Source organism: Convolutriloba macropyga, chromosome 2 (assembly GCF_964194025.1).
Source record: "Convolutriloba macropyga chromosome 2, txConMacr16.3, whole genome shotgun sequence".
Taxonomy (NCBI): domain Eukaryota; kingdom Metazoa; phylum Xenacoelomorpha; order Acoela; family Convolutidae; genus Convolutriloba; species Convolutriloba macropyga.
Genome location: NC_134469.1, coordinates 58,424,278 through 58,449,992, shown reverse-complemented (window position 1 = coordinate 58,449,992; position 25,715 = coordinate 58,424,278). Strand labels below are relative to the sequence as shown.

General features: G+C 34.9%; 1 protein-coding gene across 1 annotated transcript in view; it reads right to left on the bottom strand.

The window, feature by feature from the left end:
• Window positions 1-25,454, bottom strand: part of LOC142334542 (vacuolar protein sorting-associated protein 26A-like) — a 37,354-nt gene extending 11,900 nt beyond the window's left edge. The window contains exons 1-3 of the mRNA XM_075382661.1: window positions 24,908-25,454; window positions 22,293-22,431; window positions 2,502-2,783 (exon numbers count right to left, since the gene is read on the bottom strand). Of these exons, the coding sequence (XP_075238776.1) occupies window positions 2,502-2,783; window positions 22,293-22,431; window positions 24,908-25,316 (830 nt within the window). The 5' untranslated portion in view covers window positions 25,317-25,454. The remainder of the gene's footprint in view (window positions 1-2,501; window positions 2,784-22,292; window positions 22,432-24,907) is intronic.
• Window positions 25,455-25,715: the final 261 nt, after the last annotated feature.

The following is a 25,715-nucleotide window of genomic DNA, read 5'->3' as shown; positions in this document are numbered from 1 at the left end:
AACAGTCGAAAAACCGCAAAAAAATGCACGAATACCCGTATGATTGTCTGCAACGGAAAAGATCTCTGCTTTAGGATCCTGATTTTTCGCAAATTAGCTAATAAAACCGAGTACAAACTCACGTATGAAAGCAGGTATTTCAAATACGAAATTAAATACACTCACAAATGTGAGGAAAATGACAGCGGTTTAAGACCAAAAATTTAAGATCACTTCCGGACAGTAATGGTCAATTCTTAACTAAAAAATACAGATTTTTTCCAGCGGTCAAATAAATAAGAAAAACTTTTGTAAACGAGTCTTGAATTGTTTTTCAAAAAAGCTGACACACATTCATTTTAATCTGACCGTGAAAAGTGATAAAATATTTAACATGATGCGCCGTGGGCTGCCATCTAAAAACAGAGTCATTTGAAAAAAAAATAGTTTTAAAGTTAGGATATGGACTAGCTATGATCTGATACCTAGAAATTCTTTCACTTCTTGTTCACTAGCCTCCATTGAAACCAGTCATTAATGAGACTAAGTGAAGAGACAACGAAACGAAAAATATAACTCGGAAAACTTAAATTCCCTAAAATTTTAAAAGAGCCAGTGTCAAAGATATATTAGCTTTCCACTCAAACGCTTAATGCAATTTAATTATGGAATTACCAAAGGAAAAGTCTCTGATTGATGAGACCAATTAGAACACCAATTGCCAGAAAAATCCACAATAGCATCGAAGATCTGAAGACTAAAAGAACAGTTAAAGAGACGGACCAGTAAAAAACAGAGAAATTACTCTTTTCATCAAAGGATAAATTTATATTTTGATTACGAATCAAATGGTTATAAATCTATTCAGTAGAAAGTGACTGAGGTAAGTCAGAAATCAAACGTAGAAGTCGCACGAAAAAAGTGACCAAATGTATAACAAAAAAACATCGCAACTCCCTGAAAACTCTCACAAAATACGACTCTAAATGTTCTCAACAAACTTTTTTAAAATTCTATACGTGATAATGTGTTGCATAATGGAAAAACAAATTTATCCACGCTGAACCCTAAAACCGAAAAAAGGAATGGAAATAACTAAATTTGAAATCTGTTTACCATTTTTTGTCTAAAAAATTGTACAAGTTGTGGGCTCCCAAATAATGTTCTAGGTAAATGTGGTGTTATTACTTGTCTTTAATCATTATATACATACAAACACATTTAACCACACAAAACAGCCAAAGATCAAAAAGCAAAAAGAATAAAAAACTTTCAATATTCTTTTAAAAATGGCAATTCAAACTTTCGCTCCCGTAATAAAAAAAAGCCCATAAAATAGCTCTAAAAAGCAGACAAAAAAGTTAAACCCAACAAAGATAGTATTTCAAAAAGCGCAAAAATAAAAAAAAATCAAAGTGAAAAATTGACCAAAAGTTTATCAATTTATTTTTTTACCAAAAACAACTCAAAATTTATATCAATCAACTTACAAGGTAATCAAAATAGCAACCAAAACAGACTTCAAAAAACCTATGGTTATATACAAAATAATTGAAGAAGTTTTTTTTAAAAAGAAAAGGTCTCAAACGGCAACATCATAAAAACAGCTTAAAATTGCATCCTCAAGACCAATATGTTTTTCTGATGGAAAATAACGATTCATAGTTAATATAGTTTAACAGAATATGGTTTGGGGTGCGTTTTTGAGCGGTGTGGTGAATGGGGGTCAAACTTTTAAAACTAAGAACCACACTTCACACCGTGAAATTCCCTCTTCACACCGTGAAACAGTTTTCAGTTAATTGCATACTTAAAAACTAAGACATAAGGTTCTACGAGAGTTGCGCAGCCAGCAAATGCCTCTGGGCTTTACCTGTTTATACCGTTTTTCAGCCCGAAAAGTTTTTTGTCTGACCCTTTTAACTATGAATCGTTATTGACCATCAGAAAAACATATTGGTCTTGAGGATGCAATTTTAAGCTGTTTTTATGATGTTGCCGTTTGAGACCTTTTCTTTTTAAAAAAAACTTCTTCAATTATTTTGTATATAACCATAGGTTTTATGAAGTCTGTTTTGGTTGCTATTTTGATTACCCTGTAAGTTGATTGATATAAATTTTGAGTTGTTTTTGGTAAAAAAAATAAATTGATAAACTTTTGGTCAATTTTTCACTTTGATTTTTTTTTTTATTTTTAAAAGGGTCAGACAAAAAACTTAAAAGGGTCAGACAAAAAATTTGTCAGGCGAAAAATTATTAAAAAAAGACCACAAGCGTAATATAATATAACTTCGTTTGAGAGCAATTAATAAAACCAATTTGGCTAAAAAGTGCACAAAAATCACAAATTTACATGTGTGTTATTGACTTTAACATCGCATTCCAGAAAAACTCGACCAACAAAAAAATAGATCACCGAAACTCCTTCTCGAGTCATAAAAAAGGAGAGCGCCTAAATAATAGCCGTTGAGAGGCATACGGTGGCTATTGAAAACACTGAACAGGAAAATGCAAAATTTTACCGAACAGAGAACTTCTTGGCAATTTCCCTCATCGTTGGTTGCAAATCGTAGCCTGCTAAGAATATACGGATGGGAACTGTTTCTCCTTTGTTGGGACTGCCATCCATAACTTCGTACTTGAATACACACTCTGTTCTGTCAACCATGCCCGTATTGTAGGACCCTGAGCCACTCATGTTGCCTGTAGTTTCCTTCCGTAACAATTCCACTTCCATACTCTTGATTTTGAGTCGGATCACCAGGAAGTACACCTTTCCCACAATGACGTCTTTTAAGTGATACCTACAAATAGAACCAACATACATATTTGCAACAATAAAATGTCTCGCTAGACTAATGAATGCAAGAATTTTTCAAGAAGACAGCATTCATAGTAAAACAGCAAGTTGGTTGCCAGAGCTAATTAACTTAATACAAACATTGCATAAAAGTTGAGTGGAACATTCTCTCAAACTTCAACGGATACAAAAAGATTCCAAGTTTCACCATAATTTCTACACATTACACGAAGAGAGCAAAAAGTGGGATAGATAACAAGCACCTTGTCGGTCTGCGCTCGAATCGTGTCCATTAATCACCTGAAATACTCATATAAATTGAAACCATTCAGCACAAACAAGAGCTCAAATAAATGTTTTTGATGGAATTCAACTAACGCTGAATATGAAGGCCGGTTCGTAGATCAAAACTTGAACTCAGTGGCCGAATTTATCGCTACTTAAACACGAGATTATCGCATTTGTATTCTTTTGCATACTTAAAAACGAGATTATCATATCCCATATTAGCGTGCCGACATGCCAACAGTAGCGCGCAGGACTCTTACTAAGGTATCAAACAGCATAATATGGTGGTATTTCAGCCAAAAAAGCCAGATTCGTCTATCAAGATGTCGAAATTGCATGCTCTTTAACACGCACAAATTTTTCTGTTGAAAGGTTTAGGTCCCGCCAGTGCATGACTATCACCTGCGAGTCACGGCCAAATGTAATAATCTCACTTGTATACCTTGGTTCATAGCGTCTTAATCTCTTTAGTTTTCCGTTTTTATTTTTTTGATTGACCAATAGCAATTCAAATAAATGAAATTAATATTAAAGACAACCCAATAAAATTGCTTCGATAAATTTCAAATTACCTGGCAATCATTTTATACGCAATAGCATTGGGTATAATCTCAATTTGATTGCTGAAACCAATTTTCACTTCTTGTACAACTTCACACTTAATCTATCGCTCCAAACTTTGTCTCACAGTTTACAATAACTATATACCTCAAAAATCAAATTAGATTTTGGATATCCCTTTCAGCAAATAATCAAGTGAAAAAAATAAGCAAACAATTTATTATCAGCATGAAATGATAAACAAACAGCAAGAAATAGAAAAAAAAATCTTTAGGGAACCTTTTTGAGCTTAATGATTTTTTAAGACTAGAGGTACAGTAGAAGTACTAAAAAAGTAACATCATCTGTTCCCTGATATTTCAATGTGGTTGCTGCAATTGTTATCAGAAAGTCTTCTCTGGCGTTAAATGAATGATGCTCGTGTTCTTTGAACTGTGTCTGCATCCTTCATTTAACGCCAGAGAAGACTTTCTGATACCAATTGCAGCAACCACAATAACAGACCCATCAAAGAACAGAAGTTGATGTTTAAGCTCTTAGAAACTAACTCCAGTACAGCTCACCTAAAATACTTTTGTCAGGCTTTGACTGTCTTTTCAGTTCTTTTACTATGACACGTAAAAAAATTTATTTTCATCATATTCACATCACCTTTTCTTGTTCTTGTCCTACTAACTCCTACTATTTTGTCCTACTATTTTGGACAGTCTTTTTTCTGTATCGAACTTTCTCATTTCACTAAGAGAAAAACGTCGTGGAGTTAAAAATACATTGAAAGTGATAACAACTTAAGCATATTCAGTCTGCTTTTGTAACTAGAATCCAAAGATTCAACAATCCACTCTGTAACTCGTTTAACTAATTGCTCAATATATTTCATCTTAATTGGCCTCCAGATCTGCGGATACAAACGAAATAACTGGCACTACATCCAAAATAGGCAGTTAGTTTCCCACTGCGATTCGACCCTTTGGAAATGTTTCTCTTTAGGAAAAAAGAACGCTCTAAGAGCCTTGATGCATTTTTAATAAAGTTTATTTTATTTTCAAGCATAACCTAGGTTCTTTCGCTGAAATGTTAGTTCGACCTTTTTTATGCTTACAGTTGCTTCAAAGGATGTTAATGCACTTTTGAGTGGCATAAGGTGGCATTTTCTCTCATTTAATTGCATTTTGTTTTTTCTCACACTAACATTTGATTAACTTGATATCGCCATTAAGTAAATCTGAATGCTGTATCGCTAATCCGCAATCTGCAAAGTCATGTGCTTGAATCTTCGGTGTTGGACTCGAGAGATGATTAAATTAACTTACAGAGCATAGTAACTCCAGGAAAGACCCTTTAAGACCCTTTCACTTCACTTCTTTTCAATTTTTGGTATTGTTTCTTGTTGTTCCGACCCCACTTGTGGGGGAAGGAACTATATACTCAAATGGGTTTTTTTTTTGTTCAGTGAATTTTGGCCGATCGATATATTCGTCGTAGAGAAATGTGAGTGGTATCATTAAAAAGCTGGTCCAGCGTAGAATTCAAAAGTAAAAAGATTTTTTTGAATTTCGTTTTTTTCGAGGAGTTATCGAGGATTGAAGTTTTGTGTGAACAATGGGATCTTTAGCATGATTGTTCACTTTTAGTACAATTTTCTTCAAACTAAGATCTTTTTTACGAAAACATTAATTCAAATTTCTATAAAAAGAATAAATTTTGAGTTCGTAAAAGTTGAATGCAAGGCGATAGAAAGACTAGTTCTGGTCTCATAGGGAAGTTCACTATCAAAAAAAAATCGAACTCTAATTGAGAGCCCTTTTTTTAATAAAACTATTCTCTTTTTTGCTTTTTTAAGTCACCTAGAGACAAGTCACATTTTATATCGACGTTCTATTAATGACAAAACTCCTTTATAGTCGAATGAAGCGCAATGAACAAAAAACGTCGTTTTCAAGGAATTGCTCATGTTTTTTTTTGGCTTCGATTCTGAGTTTTCGTAATTTTGAATGAAATTTTGAATTTCTTTTTGAAGTTTTACTATTTTTTTTGGAGTCCTATGGTAGGGATTCATTGACTAACAGTGCAATATGTTCCATAATGAGCATTGAGTGAACATGTCTATTTCATTGAGGGGGCGGCTAATGGCTGTTAAGACTTAAAAAATAATTTTTCGAATTTTTTTTTGAATATTAAAGAATCATAATCTTATTATAGTGAATTGTAAGTCAGTCCAGGGGTGAGAGCACCCTCTTCCTTCCTACTGCAACCAAAATTAAACTGGTTAGCGGTTTTATCTTCTATCTATTGGTTATATGACTTCAATGACAAAAAATTTCAATTTTTTAAAATTTTTTTTGGATTTTTACGTATTATTGGTTACTTTTGAAATCTTATCACATTATCCAAATATTGACAGTTCCCATTAGCTTAAAAACGATGTTCTGTGGATGACCAATAAAAATTTTAAACAAAAATTTATGGTTTAAATGGCTTCGACACGTTCTTCTTGCACTTTTCTACTGATTTTTTGGTTTTCTCCTGTTTTTTTTTGTTGTTTTAATAGTCATTATACTTACTGTGATCTCATAATGAATACCTATGCATGACAAACATAAATGTACTGCCACCGGGGCATCTTTGAGCGTTTTTATTGACTTCCGTTGAAAGCTATTGAATTTAATGTCTGTTAAAATAAAAATCATTTTTCGAAAATTTTATTTGAACAATAACAATTCCTAAATTTTTCTTGAACTGTTAGTGAGTTTCAGTATTGACTGGACCCACTTGCTTTTTATTGCGACTAAAAATATTCTGTTTAGCTGTTTTATCTTCTAGCTATTGGTTATATGACTTCAATGACAAAGATTTCAATTTTTTTAAATTTTTTTTTGGATTTTTTGAATTATTGGTCACTTTTGAACTCTTTATCACATTATCCAAAGATTATTGTAATCCAATTGCCTTAGAGAGGACGTTCAGTGGATCACAGAGAAAGTTTTCAGAGAATAGCTAATGGTTTAATTGTCTTCGACACTTTCTTCTCGCATTTTTCTACTGAATTTTAGTTTTTGCTGTTTTTGTTATTGTTTTCTGTCATAAGACTTATTGTGATGTCTTTTTAACTATCTATGCATGACAGACATCATTTTCCTCCCTATGGGTTATATCTGAGCATCGTCATTGAGCTCCGATGAAAGATTGAGTTTACTGGCTGTTAAGGGTTTAAAAATAATTTTTCGAAACTTTTTTGAAATTCAACCATTCCTAATTTTTTTTCGTGAATACTCTTGGTCATTGTTGGTTCTAACAGAATCCATTTCCGTTCTACTATAGCCAAAATTAATCTGGTTAGCGGTTTTATCTTCTACCTATTAGTTTTAAAACATCAATGCCACGAGAATTCATATTTTTTTGGGTACTTTATTTTGTTTTTCGATCCTTTTGAAATCTTATCACATCATCTTACTGCTGAGAGTCCCTATTGGTTTAGGGAAGAAGTTCAACGGATCATAAATAAAGTTTTCAGGGAAGAGCTTATGATTTGAGTTGCTTCGACATTTTCTTCAGGCACTTTTCTACTGAATTTGTGGTTTTTGCCTCTCTCTGTTGTTGTTTTCATAGTCATTAACTTGTTGTAAGGTCTTATTGATGAAATACGATTGGCAAAAAAACTTATTGTCCCCTCGAGGCATCATTTATTGTATATACTGGCTTCCGTTGAAGGCTAATGAATTTAATGGCGTTGATAATACGTGTTTTCCCGCAATTTTCGTGCGTCTAATGTATTTGTTTATATTTGTTGATTTTTTGAAATTATATTGATAAAAAAGGTTTTCCCATTGCTCCTGAAAAATTAATTTAAAATTGAAGAGTGTTTAGTGAAAAGTTCATTTTTTTAATGCCTTCGACCCTTTTGTCGCTCAATTTTTTTCCTGAATTCGCTGTTTTTGTTCTTTAGGTAGCCGTAAATTGCTCACAGATCTCATAGGCTTGTAATTGAGGACTGAATGAATGATGTTGCTCGAAACATTCAGTATATAGCGAATAGGTTCCTTTCGTCAAATTTAACTTCTATTCATCAATCAGATGTCCCATCGAATTTCGTGTATTTCAAGAAACAACATATATATTGATATTATGTGCCACTGTTGTTTCGTTTTTCTGAACGTTTATTGAATGGCCATTTTTTGCGTTTCTTTTTCTCTTCCTTCAGAACAATCGCGTAATAACAGATCCCAATGGTTTTTAAATGTGGCCCAAGTAAACTTATTTAATCTTTCAGTATAAATCCTTCAACTGAAATAGCAGAAATAACAACTGAATTAAAAATACATTCAGATGATAGCTATTGATTTTAATGGTAGCAAAGGTTTGTGTTTTCGCAAATCGTTTGTAATTTTTTGAGTTTCTCTTTAGTTCGTTTCTATGGCATAGTCTGACCACAGACGGGTGCTTTTGGTTTTGTAATGACTTTTTAGTAATTTATCAAGGATTTTTTTATTAAAAACCAATGTTTTTTAAGATTTTTGAATTTTCTTGGTGCAAAAAATGTTGATTAATTTTTAAGTTTCGCCTCACTGTTCGTTCTTTTTGTCGGCTTGTTACCTAGTCTCGTTAAGAAAACTTTTCATCTGCTGTATAGTTAGTAAAAGGTAAACTTGTGTAGTTAAGGTTTTATCTGACTGCATTTTGACGTTGTTACCAGGTGCTTTTAAATTTAGATATTCATTTTTTGCCGCCAAAATTTTGTTGGTGCTATTTTTTTTCTAGTCTCTTCAATGTCAGGTCACGTTGGTGCTGTAATGAAGCATGGCATTAGTAATTCAATTAGTAGATAGAATGTGTAACGATTGTTTTAAACTCAAACATCTATTTTTGTTATCTCTTGATTTGGTTGACATTTTAGTCAAAAATGTAGATGAGCTCGGGTCGGAACATCATGTGCGAACGCACATTAACGAGCCGCCTTGTTCGTAATATAGCCAAAGGTTTCAAGTAACGTTCCATCCACACCAGTCGGTTCAAATTTGTCTATTAGTAGCAGCTGTTGAACACTATTAATAGCTTGTCAAATTCTAAAAGACAAAATTGCTTTTCATCGGATAGGTAACTTTTTTAACAGCTCAAGGAAGGATATAATCCAAGTAATAAAAGATCTTTGTTTTATAAAGCCATGCATTAAGATATGTAACGTCTGGTTAATTACTTTATAGACCATTTCTCTACTAGTTTATATACCTTACCGCAACAGTATGGTTGAAAGGGTTGTTAATGAATTTAATGATTTAATTTTTCCACTCATTTTTTACGAAAGCGTGTTTTCGAAGAACGTCATGATTATCGTTCTGAGTTTCAAATTAAATGCGAGCTGTCTGAGTGCTATGGTTTTAGCTGAAAGGTATGTTGAGTCTGCATGTTTCGGTACGTTTTACTATGATGGCTTGAAGATTTAGTAGAAAGTGTCTAATTGCTTATTGTTTAATGTTTCAAGTCTCCGAAAAGTTGTTTTTAGGTCTGATATCAAATCAGGAAATTTTTGGACTGGCCATGTCCTCGGGATAAATTTGGCTGGCTTTTAAACAAAGCGGATAATTACCGACTCGTCTTTTGATATCACGTTTATTGCCGCACTCTCGCACTTAAGTTTGTATCATCTCTTGAGGTATGTTACTAGCACCAATTAGGACTTTTGCGAGTTAAATTGTGTAATAATTGCTTGACCGATATTTTACATGTATTGTTTAGCTGTCTAAAACAGTACCCTATTTGGTACGATATCCTTAGATAACCAAATTTATAAGCTTCAGACAATATCAAGTTCACTTTTAATCATCAGACAGATTGATAAATTTACAAGTCTTTTATGGTCTGATATAATTCTAACATTGACGTTTAGGACATTTAGAGCCGCATTTGACTGTTATTCGTCCTTTTGGTTTTTGGATATCTCTATGCATATGTTTTCTATTTCTTGTTCAAAACCGATCTTTTCAGTCGCAAGTAACTTCGATTATTCCTGATTTCATTACCGTTAGCCTTTGCAACGACTCGTTGTCAATAACCTGTTCGTCGGTGGTGAGTTCTTTGTCATGGTGTTCTTGTTTACGCAGTTATGGTGTCTTATTTCTTTTGAAACATCGTCACAAAACAGCAAAATCAAATTAATCGAGATAAAACTCAAAAATTACCTCTTGTGACATTCCTGTGGATCTGGTAGTTCGAATTACACAATTACCGCAAGCAAAGGAACAAAAAATTAATTGTTTTTCAAATTAATTTACAAGTTTTCAAGTTCGGGCATTTGATTTGTGCCACGAAAATGTTTTCCCAATTTTTTAACTTAAATGTATCTCAATTTTCACAGTTGGTCTTCAACTCTAATGGCTGGAAAAACTTCTACCAAACAGTCTGTTTTTTTTTCAATTTGATATAAGCTTGATGCCGTGTTTCCTGAAGCCTTGCGAGATCACACGGTTAGACTAATGCCGCGAGTCCCGACATGAAGAGTCTACAGCTTAGCTCATCACTAGAAGGCAAAAACACTATTAATAGCTTTTAAAATTCCAGAAAAAAGTTAATTTTCACCACATACGTAGCTTTTGCGTTGCTGGTCAAAGAAAGATTGAAACTGTGTAATAATAGATCTCTTTCAAAATAGCCATGCACTGAGATAGGAAACGCCTGGCTGATAATTTTATAGAGCACAATTATAACTACTTTTTGGTGAATTTTAAACCACACAGGAGACTTCTTGTGCGGTAGTTTTCGACTGAGAAATGTCAGTCACCGTCATTGTAGTGTGGTACACTTCTCTCAATTTCCAAAAAACGTGAACAAGTAATTTAGACACAGAAGTAATGAAAAGAGGAAGAATGACTTTGCTAGTGCTGTTCTCAATAGCAAGTTTTGTATCAGGTCAATTCCACAGGCACCTTTGTTTCTAACAAGGAAAGAATACCCATTTTTTTTTATTTTGAATTTTGACGCAACTGGTTTTTTCATGGGTTGCGCCCATTTCGTTTAAGATACTAGAGAAATAAAATAACTAACAAAGTTTGCTTGTGGGATCATTATTCAAAGCTTTGTTTTCATAATTAATTGTTTCAGAAGATCTAATGCTTTTATGTACCAACTTAAGATACTTATGCATATCAGAAATTCCTATACTTGAGGATTTCTTCATCAAATTGGGCGTGATCTTCTATCAGCATACCTTGTAGCTTGGCTTCTTACTTTTTCAGCGGTAAACTTTACTGAGACAGGACTTCTCCTCAAGCAACTTTTGGTAGTTACTACAAACCACTGGTACCATTTCTCTGCTAGTTTATATACCTTACCGCAACAGTATGGTTGAAAGGGTTGTTAATGAATTTAAAAATTTAATTTTTCCACTCACTTTTTAAGAAAGCGTGTTTTCGAAGAACGTCATGATTATCGTTCTGAGTTTCAAATTAAATGCGAGCTGTCTGAGTGCTATGGTTTTAGCTGAAAGGTATGTTGAGTCTGCATGTTTCGGTACGTTTTACTATGATGGCTTGAAGATTTAGTAGAAAGTGTCTAATTGCTTATTGTTTAATGTTTCAAGTCTCCGAAAAGTTGTTTTTAGGTCTGATATCAAATCAGGAAATTTTTGGACTGGCCATGTCCTCGGGATAAATTTGGCTGGCTTTTAAACAAAGCGGATAATTACCGACTCGTCTTTTGATATCACGTTTATTGCCGCACTCTCGCACTTAAGTTTGTATCATCTCTTGAGGTATGTTACTAGCACCAATTAGGACTTTTGCGAGTTAAATTGTGTAATAATTGCTTGACCGATATTTTACATGTATTGTTTAGCTGTCTAAAACAGTACCCTATTTGGTACGATATCCTTAGATAACCAAATTTATAAGCTTCAGACAATATCAAGTTCACTTTTAATCATCAGACAGATTGATAAATTTACAAGTCTTTTATGGTCTGATATAATTCTAACATTGACGTTTAGGACATTTAGAGCCGCATTTGACTGTTATTCGTCCTTTTGGTTTTTGGATATCTCTATGCATATGTTTTCTATTTCTTGTTCAAAACCGATCTTTTCAGTCGCAAGTAACTTCGATTATTCCTGATTTCATTACCGTTAGCCTTTGCAACGACTCGTTGTCAATAACCTGTTCGTCGGTGGTGAGTTCTTTGTCATGGTGTTCTTGTTTACGCAGTTATGGTGTCTTATTTCTTTTGAAACATCGTCACAAAACAGCAAAATCAAATTAATCGAGATAAAACTCAAAAATTACCTCTTGTGACATTCCTGTGGATCTGGTAGTTCGAATTACACAATTACCGCAAGCAAAGGAACAAAAAATTAATTGTTTTTCAAATTAATTTACAAGTTTTCAAGTTCGGGCATTTGATTTGTGCCACGAAAATATTTTCCCAATTTTTTAACTTAAGTGTATGTCAATTTACACAGTTGGTCTTCAACTCTTATGGCTGGAAAAACTTCTAACAAACAGTCTGTTTTTCAATTTGATACAATTTTGGTGCTGTGTTTCCTGAAGCCTTGCGAGATCACAATGTTAGACAAATGCCGCGAGTCCCGACATCAGTCTACAGCTTAGCTCTTCACTAGAAGGCCAGAACATTATTAAGAGCTTTTAAAATTCTAGAAAAAAGTTAATTTTCACCATATACGTAGCTTTTGCGTTGCTGGTCAAAGAAAGATTGAAACTGTGTAATAATAGATCTTTTTCAATAAGGCCATGCTGTGAGAAAGGAAACGCCTGGCTGATAATTTTATAGAGCACAATTATAACTAGTTTTCGGTGAATTTTAAAACTCAGAGCAGACTTCTTGTGCGGTAGTTTTCGACTGAGAATTGTCAGTCACCGTCATTGTAGTTTGGTACACTTCGCTCAATTTCCAAAGAACGTGAACAAGTAATTTAGACACAGAAGTAATGAAAAGAGGAAGAATGACTTTGCTAGTGCTGTTTTCAAAAGCAAGTTTCGTATCAGGTCAATTCCACAGGCACCTTTGTTTCTAACAAGAAAAGAATACCCATTTTTTTTATTTTGAATTTTGACGCAACTGGTTTTTTCATGGGTTGCGCCCATTTCGTTTAAGATACTAGAGAAATAAAATAACTAGCAAAGTTTGCTTGTGGGATCATTATTCAAAGCTTTGTTTTCATAATTAATTGTTTCAGAAGATCTAATGCTTTTATGTACCAACTTAAGATACTTATGCATATCAGAAATTCCTATACTTGATATGAGGATATGAGGATATGACGATACCAGATATGGGGATATGAGAAATTCCTATACTACCTATGAGGATTTCTTCATCAAATTGGGCGTGATCTTCTATCAGCATACCTTGTAGCTTGGCTTCTTACTTTTTCAGCGGTAAACTTTACTGAGACAGGACTTCTCCTCAAGCAACTTTTGGTAGTTACTACAAACCACTGGTACCATTTCTCTGCTAGTTTATATACCTTACCGCAACAGTATGGTTGAAAGGGTTGTTAATGAATTTAAAAATTTAATTTTTCCACTCATTTTTTAAGAAAGCGTTTTTTCGAAGAACGTCATGATTATCGTTCTGAGTTTCAAATTAAATGCGAGCTGTCTGAGTGCTATGGTTTTAGCTGAAAGGTATGTTGAGTCTGCATGTTTCGGTACGTTTTACTATGATGGCTTGAAGATTTAGTAGAAAGTATCTAATTGCTTATTGTTTAATGTTTCAAGTCTCCGAAAAGTTGTTTTTAGGTCTGATATCAAATCAGGAAATTTTTGGACTGGCCATGTCCTCGGGATAGATTTGGCTGGCTTTTAAACAAAGCGGATAATTACCGACCCGTCTTCTGATATCACGTTTATCGCCGCACTCTCGCACTTGAGTTTGTATCAATTCGTGAGGTATGCTTCTTGCGCCACTTTTGCGAGTTTAGATGTGTAATAATTGCTTGACCGATATTTTACATGTATTGTTTAGCTGTCTAAAAAAGTACCCTATTTGGTACGATATCCTTAGTTAACCAAAATTATAAGCTTCAGACATTATCAGGTTCACTTTTAATCATTGGACAGTTTGATAAATTTACAAGTCTTTCATGGTCTGATATAATTCTAACATTGACGTTTAGGACATTTAGAGCCGCATTTGACTGTTATTCGTCGTTTTGGTCTTTGGATATCTCTATGCATATGTTGTCTATTTCTTGTTAAAAACCGATCTTTTCAGTCGCAAATAATTTCGATTCATACCTGATTTTATTACCGTTAGCATTTGCAACGACTCGTTCTCAATAACATGTTCGTCGGTGGTAAGTTCTGTGTCATGGTGTTCTTTGTTACGCAATTATGGTGTCTTTGTTCTTTTGCAAACATCATCACAAAACAGCAGAATCTTATTAATCGAGATAAAACTCAAAAATTATCTCTCGTGTGATTCCTGTGGATCTGGTAGTTCGAATTATACAATTACTGCAAACAAAGGAACAGAAAATTATTTGTTTTCAAAACTATTTTACAGGTTTTCAAGTTCGGGCATTTGATTTGTGTCCCGAAAATATTTTCCATTTTTTTTAATTTAAGTGTATCTCAATTTTTCACAGTTGGTCTTCAACTCTAATGGCTGGAAAAACTTTTACCAAACAGTCTGTTTTTCAATTTGATATAATTTTGGTGCTGTGTTTCCTGAAGCCTTGCGAGATCACAATGTTAGACAAATGCCGCGAGTCCCGACATGAGTCTACAGCTTAGCTCTTCACTAGAAGGCCAGAACATTATTAATAGCTTTTAAAATTCTAGAAAAAAGTTAATTTTCACCATATACGTAGCTTTTGCGTTGCTGGTCAAAGAAAGATTGAAACTGTGTAATAATAGATCGTTTTCAATAAGGCCATGCAGTGAGAAAGGAAACGCCTGGCTGATAATTTTATAGAGCTCAATTATAACTACTTTTCGGTGAATTTTCAACCTCAGAGCAGACTTCTTGTGCGGTAGTTTTCGACTGAGAAATGTCAGTCACCGTCATTGTAGTGTGGTACACTTCCCTCAATTTCCAAAAAACGTGAACAAGTAATTTAGACACAGAAGTAAGGAAAAGAGGAAGAATGACTTTGCTAGTGCTGTTCTCAATAGCAAGTTTTGTATCAGGTCAATTCCACATGCACCTTTGTTTCTAACAAGGAAACAATACCCATTTTTTTACTATTTTGATTTTTGACGCAACTGGTTTTTTCATGGGTTGCGCCCATTTCGTTTAAGATACTAGAGAAATAAAATAACTAACAAAGTTTGCTTGTGGGATCATTATTCAAAGCTTTGTTTTCATAATTAATTGTTTCAGAAGATCTAATGGTTTTATGTACCAACTTAAGATACTTATGCATATCAGAAATTCCTATACTTGAGAATTTCTTCATCAAATTGGGCGTGATCTTCTATCAGCATGACTTGTAGCTTGGCTTCTTCCTTTTTCAGCGGTAAACTTTACTGAGACAGGACTTCTCCTCAAGCAACTTTTGGTAGTTACTACAAACCACTGGTACCATTTCTCTGCTAGTTTATATACCTTACCGCAACAGTATGGTTGAAAGGGTTGTTAATGAATTTAATGATTTAATTTTTCCACTCATTTTTTAAGAAAGCGTGTATTCGAAGAACGTCATGATTATCGTTCTGAGTTTCAAATTAAATGCGAGCTGTCTGAGTGCTATGGTTTTAGCTGAAAGGTATGTTGAGTCTGCATGTTTCGGTACGTTTTACTATGATGGCTTGAAGATTTAGTAGAAAGTATCTAATTGCTTATTGTTTAATGTTTCAAGTCTCCGAAAAGTTGTTTTTAGGTCTGATATCAAATCAGGAAATTTTTGGACTGGCCATGTCCTCGGGATAGATTTGGCTGGCTTTTAAACAAAGCGGATAATTACCGACCCGTCTTCTGATATCACGTTTATCGCCGCACTCTCGCACTTGAGTTTGTATCAATTCGTGAGGTATGCTTCTTGCGCCACTTTTGCGAGTTTAGATGTGTAATAATTGCTTGACCGATATTTTACATGTATTGTTTAGCTGTCTAAAAAAGTACCCTATTTGGTACGATATCCTTAGTTAACCAAAATTATAAGCTTCAGACATTATCAGGTTCACTTTTAATCATTGGACAGTTTGATAAAATTACAAGTCTTTCATGGTCTGATATAATTCTAACATTGACGTTTAGGACATTTAGAGCCGCATTTGACTGTTATTCGTCGTTTTGGTCTTTGGATATCTCTATGCATATGTTGTCTATTTCTTGTTAAAAACCGATCTTTTCAGTCGCAAATAATTTCGATTCATACCTGATTTTATTACCGTTAGCATTTGCAACGACTCGTTCTCAATAACATGTTCCTCGGTGGTAAGTTCTGTGTCATGGTGTTCTTTGTTACGCAATTATGGTGTCTTTGTTCTTTTGCAAACATCATCACAAAACAGCAGAATCTTATTAATCGAGATAAAACTCAAAAATTATCTCTCGTGTGATTCCTGTGGATCTGGTAGTTCGAATTATACAATTACTGCAAACAAAGGAACAGAAAATTATTTGTTTTCAAAACTATTTTACAGGTTTTCAAGTTCGGGCATTTGATTTGTGTCCCGAAAATATTTTCCATTTTTTTTTAAGTGTATCTCAATTTTTCACAGTTGGTCTTCAACTCTAATGGCTGGAAAAACTTTTACCAAACAGTCTGTTTTTCAATTTGATATAATTTTGGTGCTGTGTTTCCTGAAGCCTTGCGAGATCACAATGTTAGACAAATGCCGCGAGTCCCGACATGAGTCTACAGCTTAGCTCTTCACTAGAAGGCCAGAACATTATTAATAGCTTTAAAATTCTAGAAAAAAGTTAATTTTCACCATATACGTAGCTTTTGCGTTGCTGGTCAAAGAAAGATTGAAACTGTGTAATAATAGATCGTTTTCAATAAGGCCATGCAGTGAGAAAGGAAACGCCTGGCTGATAATTTTATAGAGCTCAATTATAACTACTTTTCGGTGAATTTTCAACCTCAGAGCAGACTTCTTGTGCGGTAGTTTTCGACTGAGACTTGTCAGTCACCGTCGTTGTAGTTTGGTGCATTTCGCTCAATTTCCAAAAAACGTGAACAAGTAATTTCGACACGGAAGTAATAAAAAGAGGAAGAATTACTTTGCTAGTGCTGTTCTCAATGGTAAATTTTGCATCAGGTCAATTCCACAGGCCCCTTTGTTTCTAACAAGAAAGAATACCTATTTTTTTTACAATTTTGAATTTTGACGCAACTGGTTTTCTTCTTGGGTTGCGCCCATTTCGTTTCAGACACTAGAGAAATAAAATAACTAACGAACTAAAATAACTAATAAAATAACTAAAGATTTGTTTTCATACTTAATTGTTACAGAAAATCTAATGCTTTTATGTACCAAATTAAGATACTTATGCATATCAGAAATTCCTATAATTGAGAATTTCTTCTTCAAATTGGGCGTGATCTTCTATCAGCATAAAATTTTACTGAGACCGGACTTCTCCTCAAGCAACTTTTGGTAGTTATTACAAACCACTGGTACCATTTCTCTACTAGTTTATATACCTTACCGCAACAGTATGGTTGAAAGGGTTGTTAATGAATTTAATGATTTAATTTTTCCACTCATTTTTTAAGAAAGCGTGTATTCGAAGAACGTCATGATTATCGCTCTGAGTTTCAAATTAAATGCGAGCTGTCTGAGTGCTAGGGTTTTAGCTGAAAGATATGTTGAGTCTGCATGTTTCGGTCCGTTTTACTATGATGTCCGGAATACTTAAGAAAACGTCTAATTGCTTATTATTTACTGTTTAAGTCTCGGAAAAAATGTTTTTAACTTTGATATCAACTCTGTCTTTGACTTCTAAACAAAGTGGATTATTACCGGCTCGCTTTTGATCCCACTTTAATTGCCACACTCTCGCACTCAGTATTAGTTTGTATCAATTCGTGAGGTATGCTTCTTGCGCCACTTTTGCGAGTTTAGATGTGTAATAATTGCTTGATCGATATTTTACACGTATTGTTTAGCTGTCTAAAAAAGTACCCTTTGTGTTATATCCTCAGTTAACTGAGTTTCTGTGCTTCAGATAATATTAAGGTCACCTTCAATTATTAGACAGTTTGATAAAGTTACAAGTCTTCTATGGTCTGATACAATTCCAAATTGAAGTTTAGGACATTTGGAGCCGGATTTTGCTGTTATTCGTTACTTAGGTCTTTGGATATCTCTATGCATATGTTGTCTATTTCTTGTTCAAAACCGAAATTTTCAGTCGCAAGTTATTTCGATTTATTCCTGATTTTATTCCCGTTAGCATCTGCAATGACGTCAATAATCTGTTCGTCGCGGCACAAAACAGCACAACCTTATTGATAGAGCAGCAACTCAAAAATTTCCTCTTGTGACATTCCTGTATATCTGTTAGTTCGGATCATACACTTACCGCAAGCAAAGGAGTAAAAACTGCCGTTGTGTTTTGAACATTAATTTTACAAGTTTTTCATATTCGGGCTCCGAAACTATTTTGCCTTTTTTTAAACTTTAGTGTATCCCAATTTGCACAGTTGTCTTTTGAATTTAAATTGCTGGAAAAATCTTCATCAAACAGTCTGTTTTATTGTTCAATTGGATATAAGGTTGATGGCGTGTTTCCTGAAGCCTTGCAAGATCACAAGGTTTGAGTCAGACCACTCAAAGATTTCTGGGTGGTCTTGTGTTGCTAGCTGCCTTGAGATCTGCTAATACAGGGGTTTTTCTTTCTTAGTTTGACTCAGACCGAAATCGTTTTGTGTATTGAGTCGCGGTCTTCAACGTGCGCTCTAGCAAAGCTTCGTTCGGATAACCCTCGATAACCACAATGTGATTGGACTTGATCACTAATTTTTGCTTCGCCCCTTTATCTCTGATTAAATGGCGGTCGTATAGATATTAATTCAGATTTTTGAACTGATTCAGCTGCGATGCGTCGTGTTATTTGAATAGCGACTCGCTTGGCAAAGTTAAGTAAGCTTTAAGCAAGGCTGCATAAAGTATCAACTACTTCGTCAATGCCAGCACTCGAGGGATGGTAAACGTAGTAAAAATCATTTCAGGCGAATTTACCTGGTTCCGAAATCACTGCACGTCTCTGATTCGAGATCCAGAAAGTGACGAGATATTTACCTTTTCAAAAAATTGAGGAATTTTACCTGGGAGTCTACGATCAATTCAGTTTTTGACGATGAAAAGAATGTTTTGTGGATATGGTATATCGTTTGCGTAAGGCCTCAAAAACCCTTCAACTGAAGGTCTTCCAACACCTTACTTTGGCATTACACAAATAAACATAACCGTCTAACGTCGGGCGAATTGCTCTCAAACGAACGCAGGGGCGGGGATGGGGGGGCTGATGTGGGGGGGGGTTCAACCTCTAAGAATCGCCCTTTACACAATAAGTATAAAACTCCAAAACAGTTTCTATGAATCGCATACCTGGAGACTAGTGAGCTGAAAGGCTCTAAGAGCACTTAATTCCAGCAGGTTTAAAACCTGTTTATTCCGTTTTTGAGGACGAAAGGTGAAATGCGTCGCACGAAAAATAGGTCAAGCGAAAAATCGCATGAAAAAAGACCGACAGGGCTAATATAATTGCCACAAACTTCGTTTGAGAGCAATTAAAGAGAGCGAATACCAAGATGAGCGGGACCAATGTAGGATGAAATAGGTGAAAACCAGCTATCACATAAAGAAACCACCGCAAACATCTACCAGTTTTTGGAAAGCTGGGGTGAACGAGCAATTAGTCAAACAAATCAACAATTAGTCTCGCACATCTCTGCGTGGCACACAAAGTAGCCAGATTGAGATACATTGTTGCACACAACATTGGCGTAAACCTGTTCAACTAGTAGAACACAGAATTAAGGTAAAGTTATGAAACTGGCCAAGTAATTGCACCACAGACAAAGCAGTGTAGTCCGACATTTCTACCGAATAATAGATTCAATTTCGGTAGGTTCTCTACAACACAATGTAGATGAAAAGCAACAAAATTTATTTGCAATGTTATGAGTGGTTGCTGAAAGATTAACTCATGTTTTAAAGCCCCCTGAAGGTAATTCTGAAAATCCCAATTCACTAGAAGTGATAATTAGCATGAATTTATAGTTTCAGTTGAATTTAAGCTAAAAAAGCCTTCATATGATGGCATGCTGGAATTACGCAACTCGAGTACAAAACTAGACAAAAATCGCAAATTTACATTTAACTAATCAAAGATTTTTCAGTGTACAAGCTATGATATTCATTTAATTTAAGTTTATTTAATAATTTTATTGCAACGGTTAGGCTAACTGTTCAGAAAATTTTGTGTGCTGAAGAACAGTCACACTAAAAGATTTAGCCACATTTTATCATAACAATTAGGCCAATTATTGTGAAACAATGCCTCTTTTGGCAAAAATATGCGTGCAAACAAAAAATTACTTTATTTTGTCATATTAAGCGTTATTAAAGTAACCAAAATCGAAAACTGCTCAACGCAACTTCCATTCAACTCAAAGAAAAGCATGAGGCAACACAGTTAGAACATAGCCGGCAGATTGCCCGAAAAAAGCCGTGATAGACGCTTGTGGCATTCCGTGAATTGAAACAACTAAAGGAATAAGATAGACCGATCGACCACTAGAATTTTTGGGTTAGATTCGGACTGTCAATTTCATGACACACACGGTCAATAAGGAAAAAGCCATAAAAGAGCTTTTTCAAAAACGATATTCAAAATCAGAAACTCAAGACTAATACTCAACAATTAAAGCATAGAAGTTTGGCACTACTTAAATGCACGCTATTGATTTTTAACAACAACTTTAGTAAATGTTCATAAAATTTAAAGTTCTTTTTGAGTGAGGAAAGTCAGGCAGTTGACCTTAAAGCAGAAATGACGTCACGCACACAAATTTTAACTGCAAAGCAGTAGAAGTCACTGAAGTCTATTGAAAAACTCAATTCCAAGAAGTCAGGTCGTAAGAATCATCGATGGAGACGACGAAATAAAAAAGACATAGCAGGACAAATCCTGACGTACAATTCAAAAAAATTTCATTGAATAAACAAAAACTAGACCTAGAACGGACTATGAGTGAATTGGGACAAAAATTTCTAAAAAAAATTAGATTAAATGAAAAAAAAAAACAAAATGAATGTCAAAAGCCGCATGTGAACCACGAGCGAGAAAGCAAATTTTTGTTCAAACACCGTTTTCTCACTACTTTAAAATTAGAGCAAAAAAATTTTACGCCGCAAAACCACTCGCTTTTTCGGTCCACTTCCTGTTTCGGCGTGACCAAAATCACTACTCCAATTTGACTTTAAAAAATCATGAATTGTGTGAACAGTTCTTTTAAAAAAAGACAGCGCCCCAAAACAAATCAAATTCTTTGAATTGTAAACAACCGCGATGTCCCCAATAATAGCCGCTATCGCTTCGCGGCTATTAAACAATATCTGGTACTAAAAAAGTAACAAAACACCGTAAGGAATACAGGTAAACTAAAATACTCAACTGTTTTAACACTCTTTTAGAACTGTTTTAACACACTTTTTGAAAGTAGCAGTCAAAATTGACAAAATCAAAAGACCCGCACTGAGAATTCCGAGGAACCAGGACAGTTTCAACCGAAAAAAGATCACTATTTGTTAATAGCATGAATTGAAAAACCAACAAAGGAGCAACAAACGCTGTCATACTTTTTAGCTGAACCTAGCTAAATTCTGCGGTGAAAAGCCTCAAAGTGAAAATCCTCTATGGCCGCTTGATGCAATTTCCAAGCAAAAAGAAAAAAAGCTTACCACTTGTTCTGTAATAGCATTGACTGAGTTGATGAAACACAAAAAAGCACACCAAACTCAAAAGTTAGCAACATTTTTCAAAAATAAGTGGTTTCAAATTCATTAAGTTTAAGAGTTGCAGTTTCAATTTTCAATCAATCAAAACTACGAAGCAATATAAAAAGTACCAACTTTTAATACGACCCTTTAAAAAGGAAATGAAATTAAAAGCAGCAAAAAAACGAGCAAAAAATGTAGAAGCATGATATGGACAATATGTACGCCATAAAAAAGTTGCATTATAAGCACAAAATCACGTAACTAGAGGCCTGCCTGAATAATTTTGAGCGTCTCCTGTTTTTCAAAAGCTCAACTATATGCTCCTCAATTTGACCCCGCCTGGGTTTTTACCAGTATATTCCGTATCGGAATTGTTAAAGTTAAAAAGTAAACCAGGCTTCCTTTCATTCTTTTACTATATCATATCTGGATTATAATAACGAGGAGAGCATTAATATATAACCCAGTCAGTCAGAAAATAGAGCTTTAATTAGTCGCAAAATCCGTAACCCTTTTCTGTTCTAATTACAATCAGAAATTATCATGAATTTCGTTTAACTTTTCCCAGACTCCCAGGGACAATCAGGTTTCCCTAAAGAACCACAGGCGTATTTAACAGAAGAGGTATCACAGCTCAGAAGTCTCAAGGTAAAATAAGCTCGGTTTTGGTTATAAAAATTAAATCGCGACCTGAAATAGCGTTACAGGTAGACTATATTCCAACATAATTCAAGCACAATTAGAATTAAGCTTACCGTGGCTTGTCGTACTCAAACTCAATGTGAAGAGCGTCCTCAATCCCAACTTCAGTTCTCGCATTTGGATCGGGTGCCACTGGAGATGGATAGAAACTCATTGCATGCACAGCAATGCCAAGCTCCTTCGTAATATTACCTACAACAATGCTTTATTGGTCAAAGACGGGAATCTTAGAAGCAGCCCTACTTAAGATAGCAAATGGCCTATATTTCTTTCACCCAGCGCATTTCCGTCTAAAAATATCTGATCTCATCCTAACAAAATGGTAAGCTGAGCAAAAAATAAACAAGCTTGATTGGCACCAGCTGTACTTCGCACAGGAAGCGTTCCAACCTACAATAACTATTTTCATTAAGGATTTGACGGCAGAGGAAACAAGAACAATGAGTAATAATTTGACGTCCAAGTGTGGGATCAAAGAGACGAGTGAAAAAGTCTCCTTTTTAAAAAAAAAAACTTAACCTATGTTATTTCTCTTGAAAATAAATTTTTAGCCGGAAAAAAGATTTAAAAATCCGGATACACCAAATGTTTTTTTCTAAAAACAACGGTTTTGGATTCAAATCGACGAACAGTTGCATTATTCCAAATAGTATGAAAAATTAGACAAAATTAGCATAATAGATTGGTGGCTATACTTTAGGATGGTCAAAACATAAGAGACTGAATTTGGTAAACTCAAAAATACCCGCGATAGCTTCCTAGATCTGCTGTTTCGAAAAGCTTTTTATTGCTGCTTCCATTAGCTGCTTTCAAATAACCTCAATTTGGTTGACACACACACACACACACGCACACGCACACACTCGCACACACGCACGCACGCACACACACACACATACACGCTCAGTTGACCTTATCATCCTGACTTAAATTAAAGAAAAGTCAATTACAGATTGGAGAAGTCCTTTCTGAGAGTGAGGTAAGTCACGTAAAACCATATAACACGAATTAACAGAAAAACTCTCCACTATGAGTGAAACATGGCGTCACTCACACAATTTAGTTGAAATTGCATGACGACAAAGCAGATTTGAAGTGATCGGGAACTCATATTATAGTTGTAACAAAAACCGGATCTATTCTGTTCCCCCCAGTGTTTTTTATGACCTAAATTACAATTTATATGTTGTTAAATAGCTCGTTACTAGGTAAAAAATAGCTCATGCGCCTGGGGATGATAAAAGATTTATGCTCACTAAGCTGGGTGGAGGGGGCAAAAAAGAATAGATCCCAAAAATCTTTGCGACGAATAAAAAACAAGAGAAGGCCAAGCATAGCCGGCAGATTGCCGGAAAATAGTCGCGATAGACGTTTGTGGCCTTCCATGAGTTGAAACAACTAAAGAAATAAGATAAATAGATTGACCGGACTCTGGTACTCAAGAATTAGGGCATATCCGTTGGCACTACTTGGATGCACACTTTTGATCTTCAACTAGTAAATGCTCATAAAAACTAAAGTTCATTAAGTGATTTCAGAAGTCAATTTTTGAGTGAGGTACGTCACGCAAGTGACCTAAAAGCAGAAATGACGTCACAAACACAAATTTTAACTGCATAGCAGTAGAAGTCACTGAAGTCATTGAAAAAGTTATTTCCAAGAAGTCAGGGTAAGAAGAAACAAAAATCTGTTAAACGAAGTAAAAAATAGGAGCGCAATAATAGCCGACTGGAATTGCTGACGCGGCTATCAATAATAGCATAAGCTATCTCTTTGCTGCCATTATTGAATAACTGTTTATTCATTCAATCCGTTTACAGCAAATTGAGGCAGCATAAATCTTATTTTAAAGTAGCAGTTGTTGGTAAAGAAAATCTATCACAGAGTCGGGGTCAAAGAACACAAGATTATTTTTTTGTTCTGCAATAATCGTTGTTCAGTTGATTGAACTGGTCAGCAAAAATGTTTGGTATGCTCAAAATAGACCGATATTGGCGCCAGAAGTAGCTGTAACCGCAAAGCTTTCATTGCATTATAGGTCCTCTAATTGATAAAAACTAAAACAAAAATAAAGCAATTCTTTCTCAAATTTTTTCACGTTTTAGCTTGCCACTCTAGGCAGTTGTTTCGTTTGAACCTTTCTTATTCTTTGCAGTCTATCTATGTAGTATGAGTAATCACATAAGCGCACACGTATGTTTAATGACATAAGCGTACGGAAGCGTTGATTTTTTAAAAACTTCTAGCGTAAACTTTTAGCTAGACAAAAAATTTATTAAAAAGTTAAATTAAGTTTTTAAAGATTTTTGAATTGTACAACTTGTGTACCTCTCCGCAAAAGATATCAATCGGCCGAAAGTGACTTAACAAAAAACAAAGCCAGGGTGGCATAATTTCACATCCCCAAATAAACATCCGTCCGTGTTTTGTCAAAACAAGCGACGGATTATTTTTACAGAGAAAGGAATGCCATTTTTTTGATGAGCTAGAGCCAATACATACACAAATGACTCATCGACAAAAGAACGCTGAAGTACGCAGCTTTAGGATGTTTCGTTTCGTTAAGAGAAAAGGCATTCAGCTTCTAGGGTTTTCGAGAGAAACTGAACTACGTAATGTCTCTAATAAATTGGTTCTTGAAAACACCCCACAGAACAAAAATTCTAACCTAATAATTTGTTGATTGTGACTCGGAGTAGATATCTGAGTTTCACCGTGGCTCCGTAATACGTTTCGTAAGGCTTTTCAACTTCTCGGAATTCAAATGGAAAACTGTTCGAGTGACTGAGTTCTCCTGGACGCGCCAGTTCTTTGGACAAGCAGATGAATTCCGAGTTGGAGCTGCGGTCGTTAAACATCTGGATGATACCAAGAAACTCAATTTTAATTCCATTATGTTCAAAAGTTTTGTTGTTTTTCAAGGTAAAGTGAACTTTTCCACTGATGTTTTCCCCGTCATAGTAAAGTGGCAGCCGCTCCCTCCGACCATTGTCATCTACCTTGACTTCAGCTGTCTTTCGCTCACGTGCGTCCGACAACTGAATGTCAATATCAGGAGGACTGAACAGAAAGTTCATTCATGCGAGCAGCCAATTTCTGTCTGAAAATTATGCTGTACCTGTATACAAAGAGCTATCACTAGATAATTGAGTCGAAAACGATTTCGTACACTCGCAATTAACCCAATAATTCAGCGGATCTTTACGATATGTCAGAACAAGCTGTGATTAGTAATAACAAGATAGTTATTGACATGAAAGTCCCGCTCTGACTATAATAGATGGACACGTTTGACACTTTCTGAATGATGTGATGTGTTAGTAAACATCAGTCACACAATTTAATCAGCTATGTCTACGAGGCTTCGTACAGTAAAATACACATTTATTATCCGTTTGCCGTTCCAACATCGCTTCAACAAATCACCTGACAGTTCGAGGTAAAATTTGGACTCTCACATTTTCATGTAGAAACAC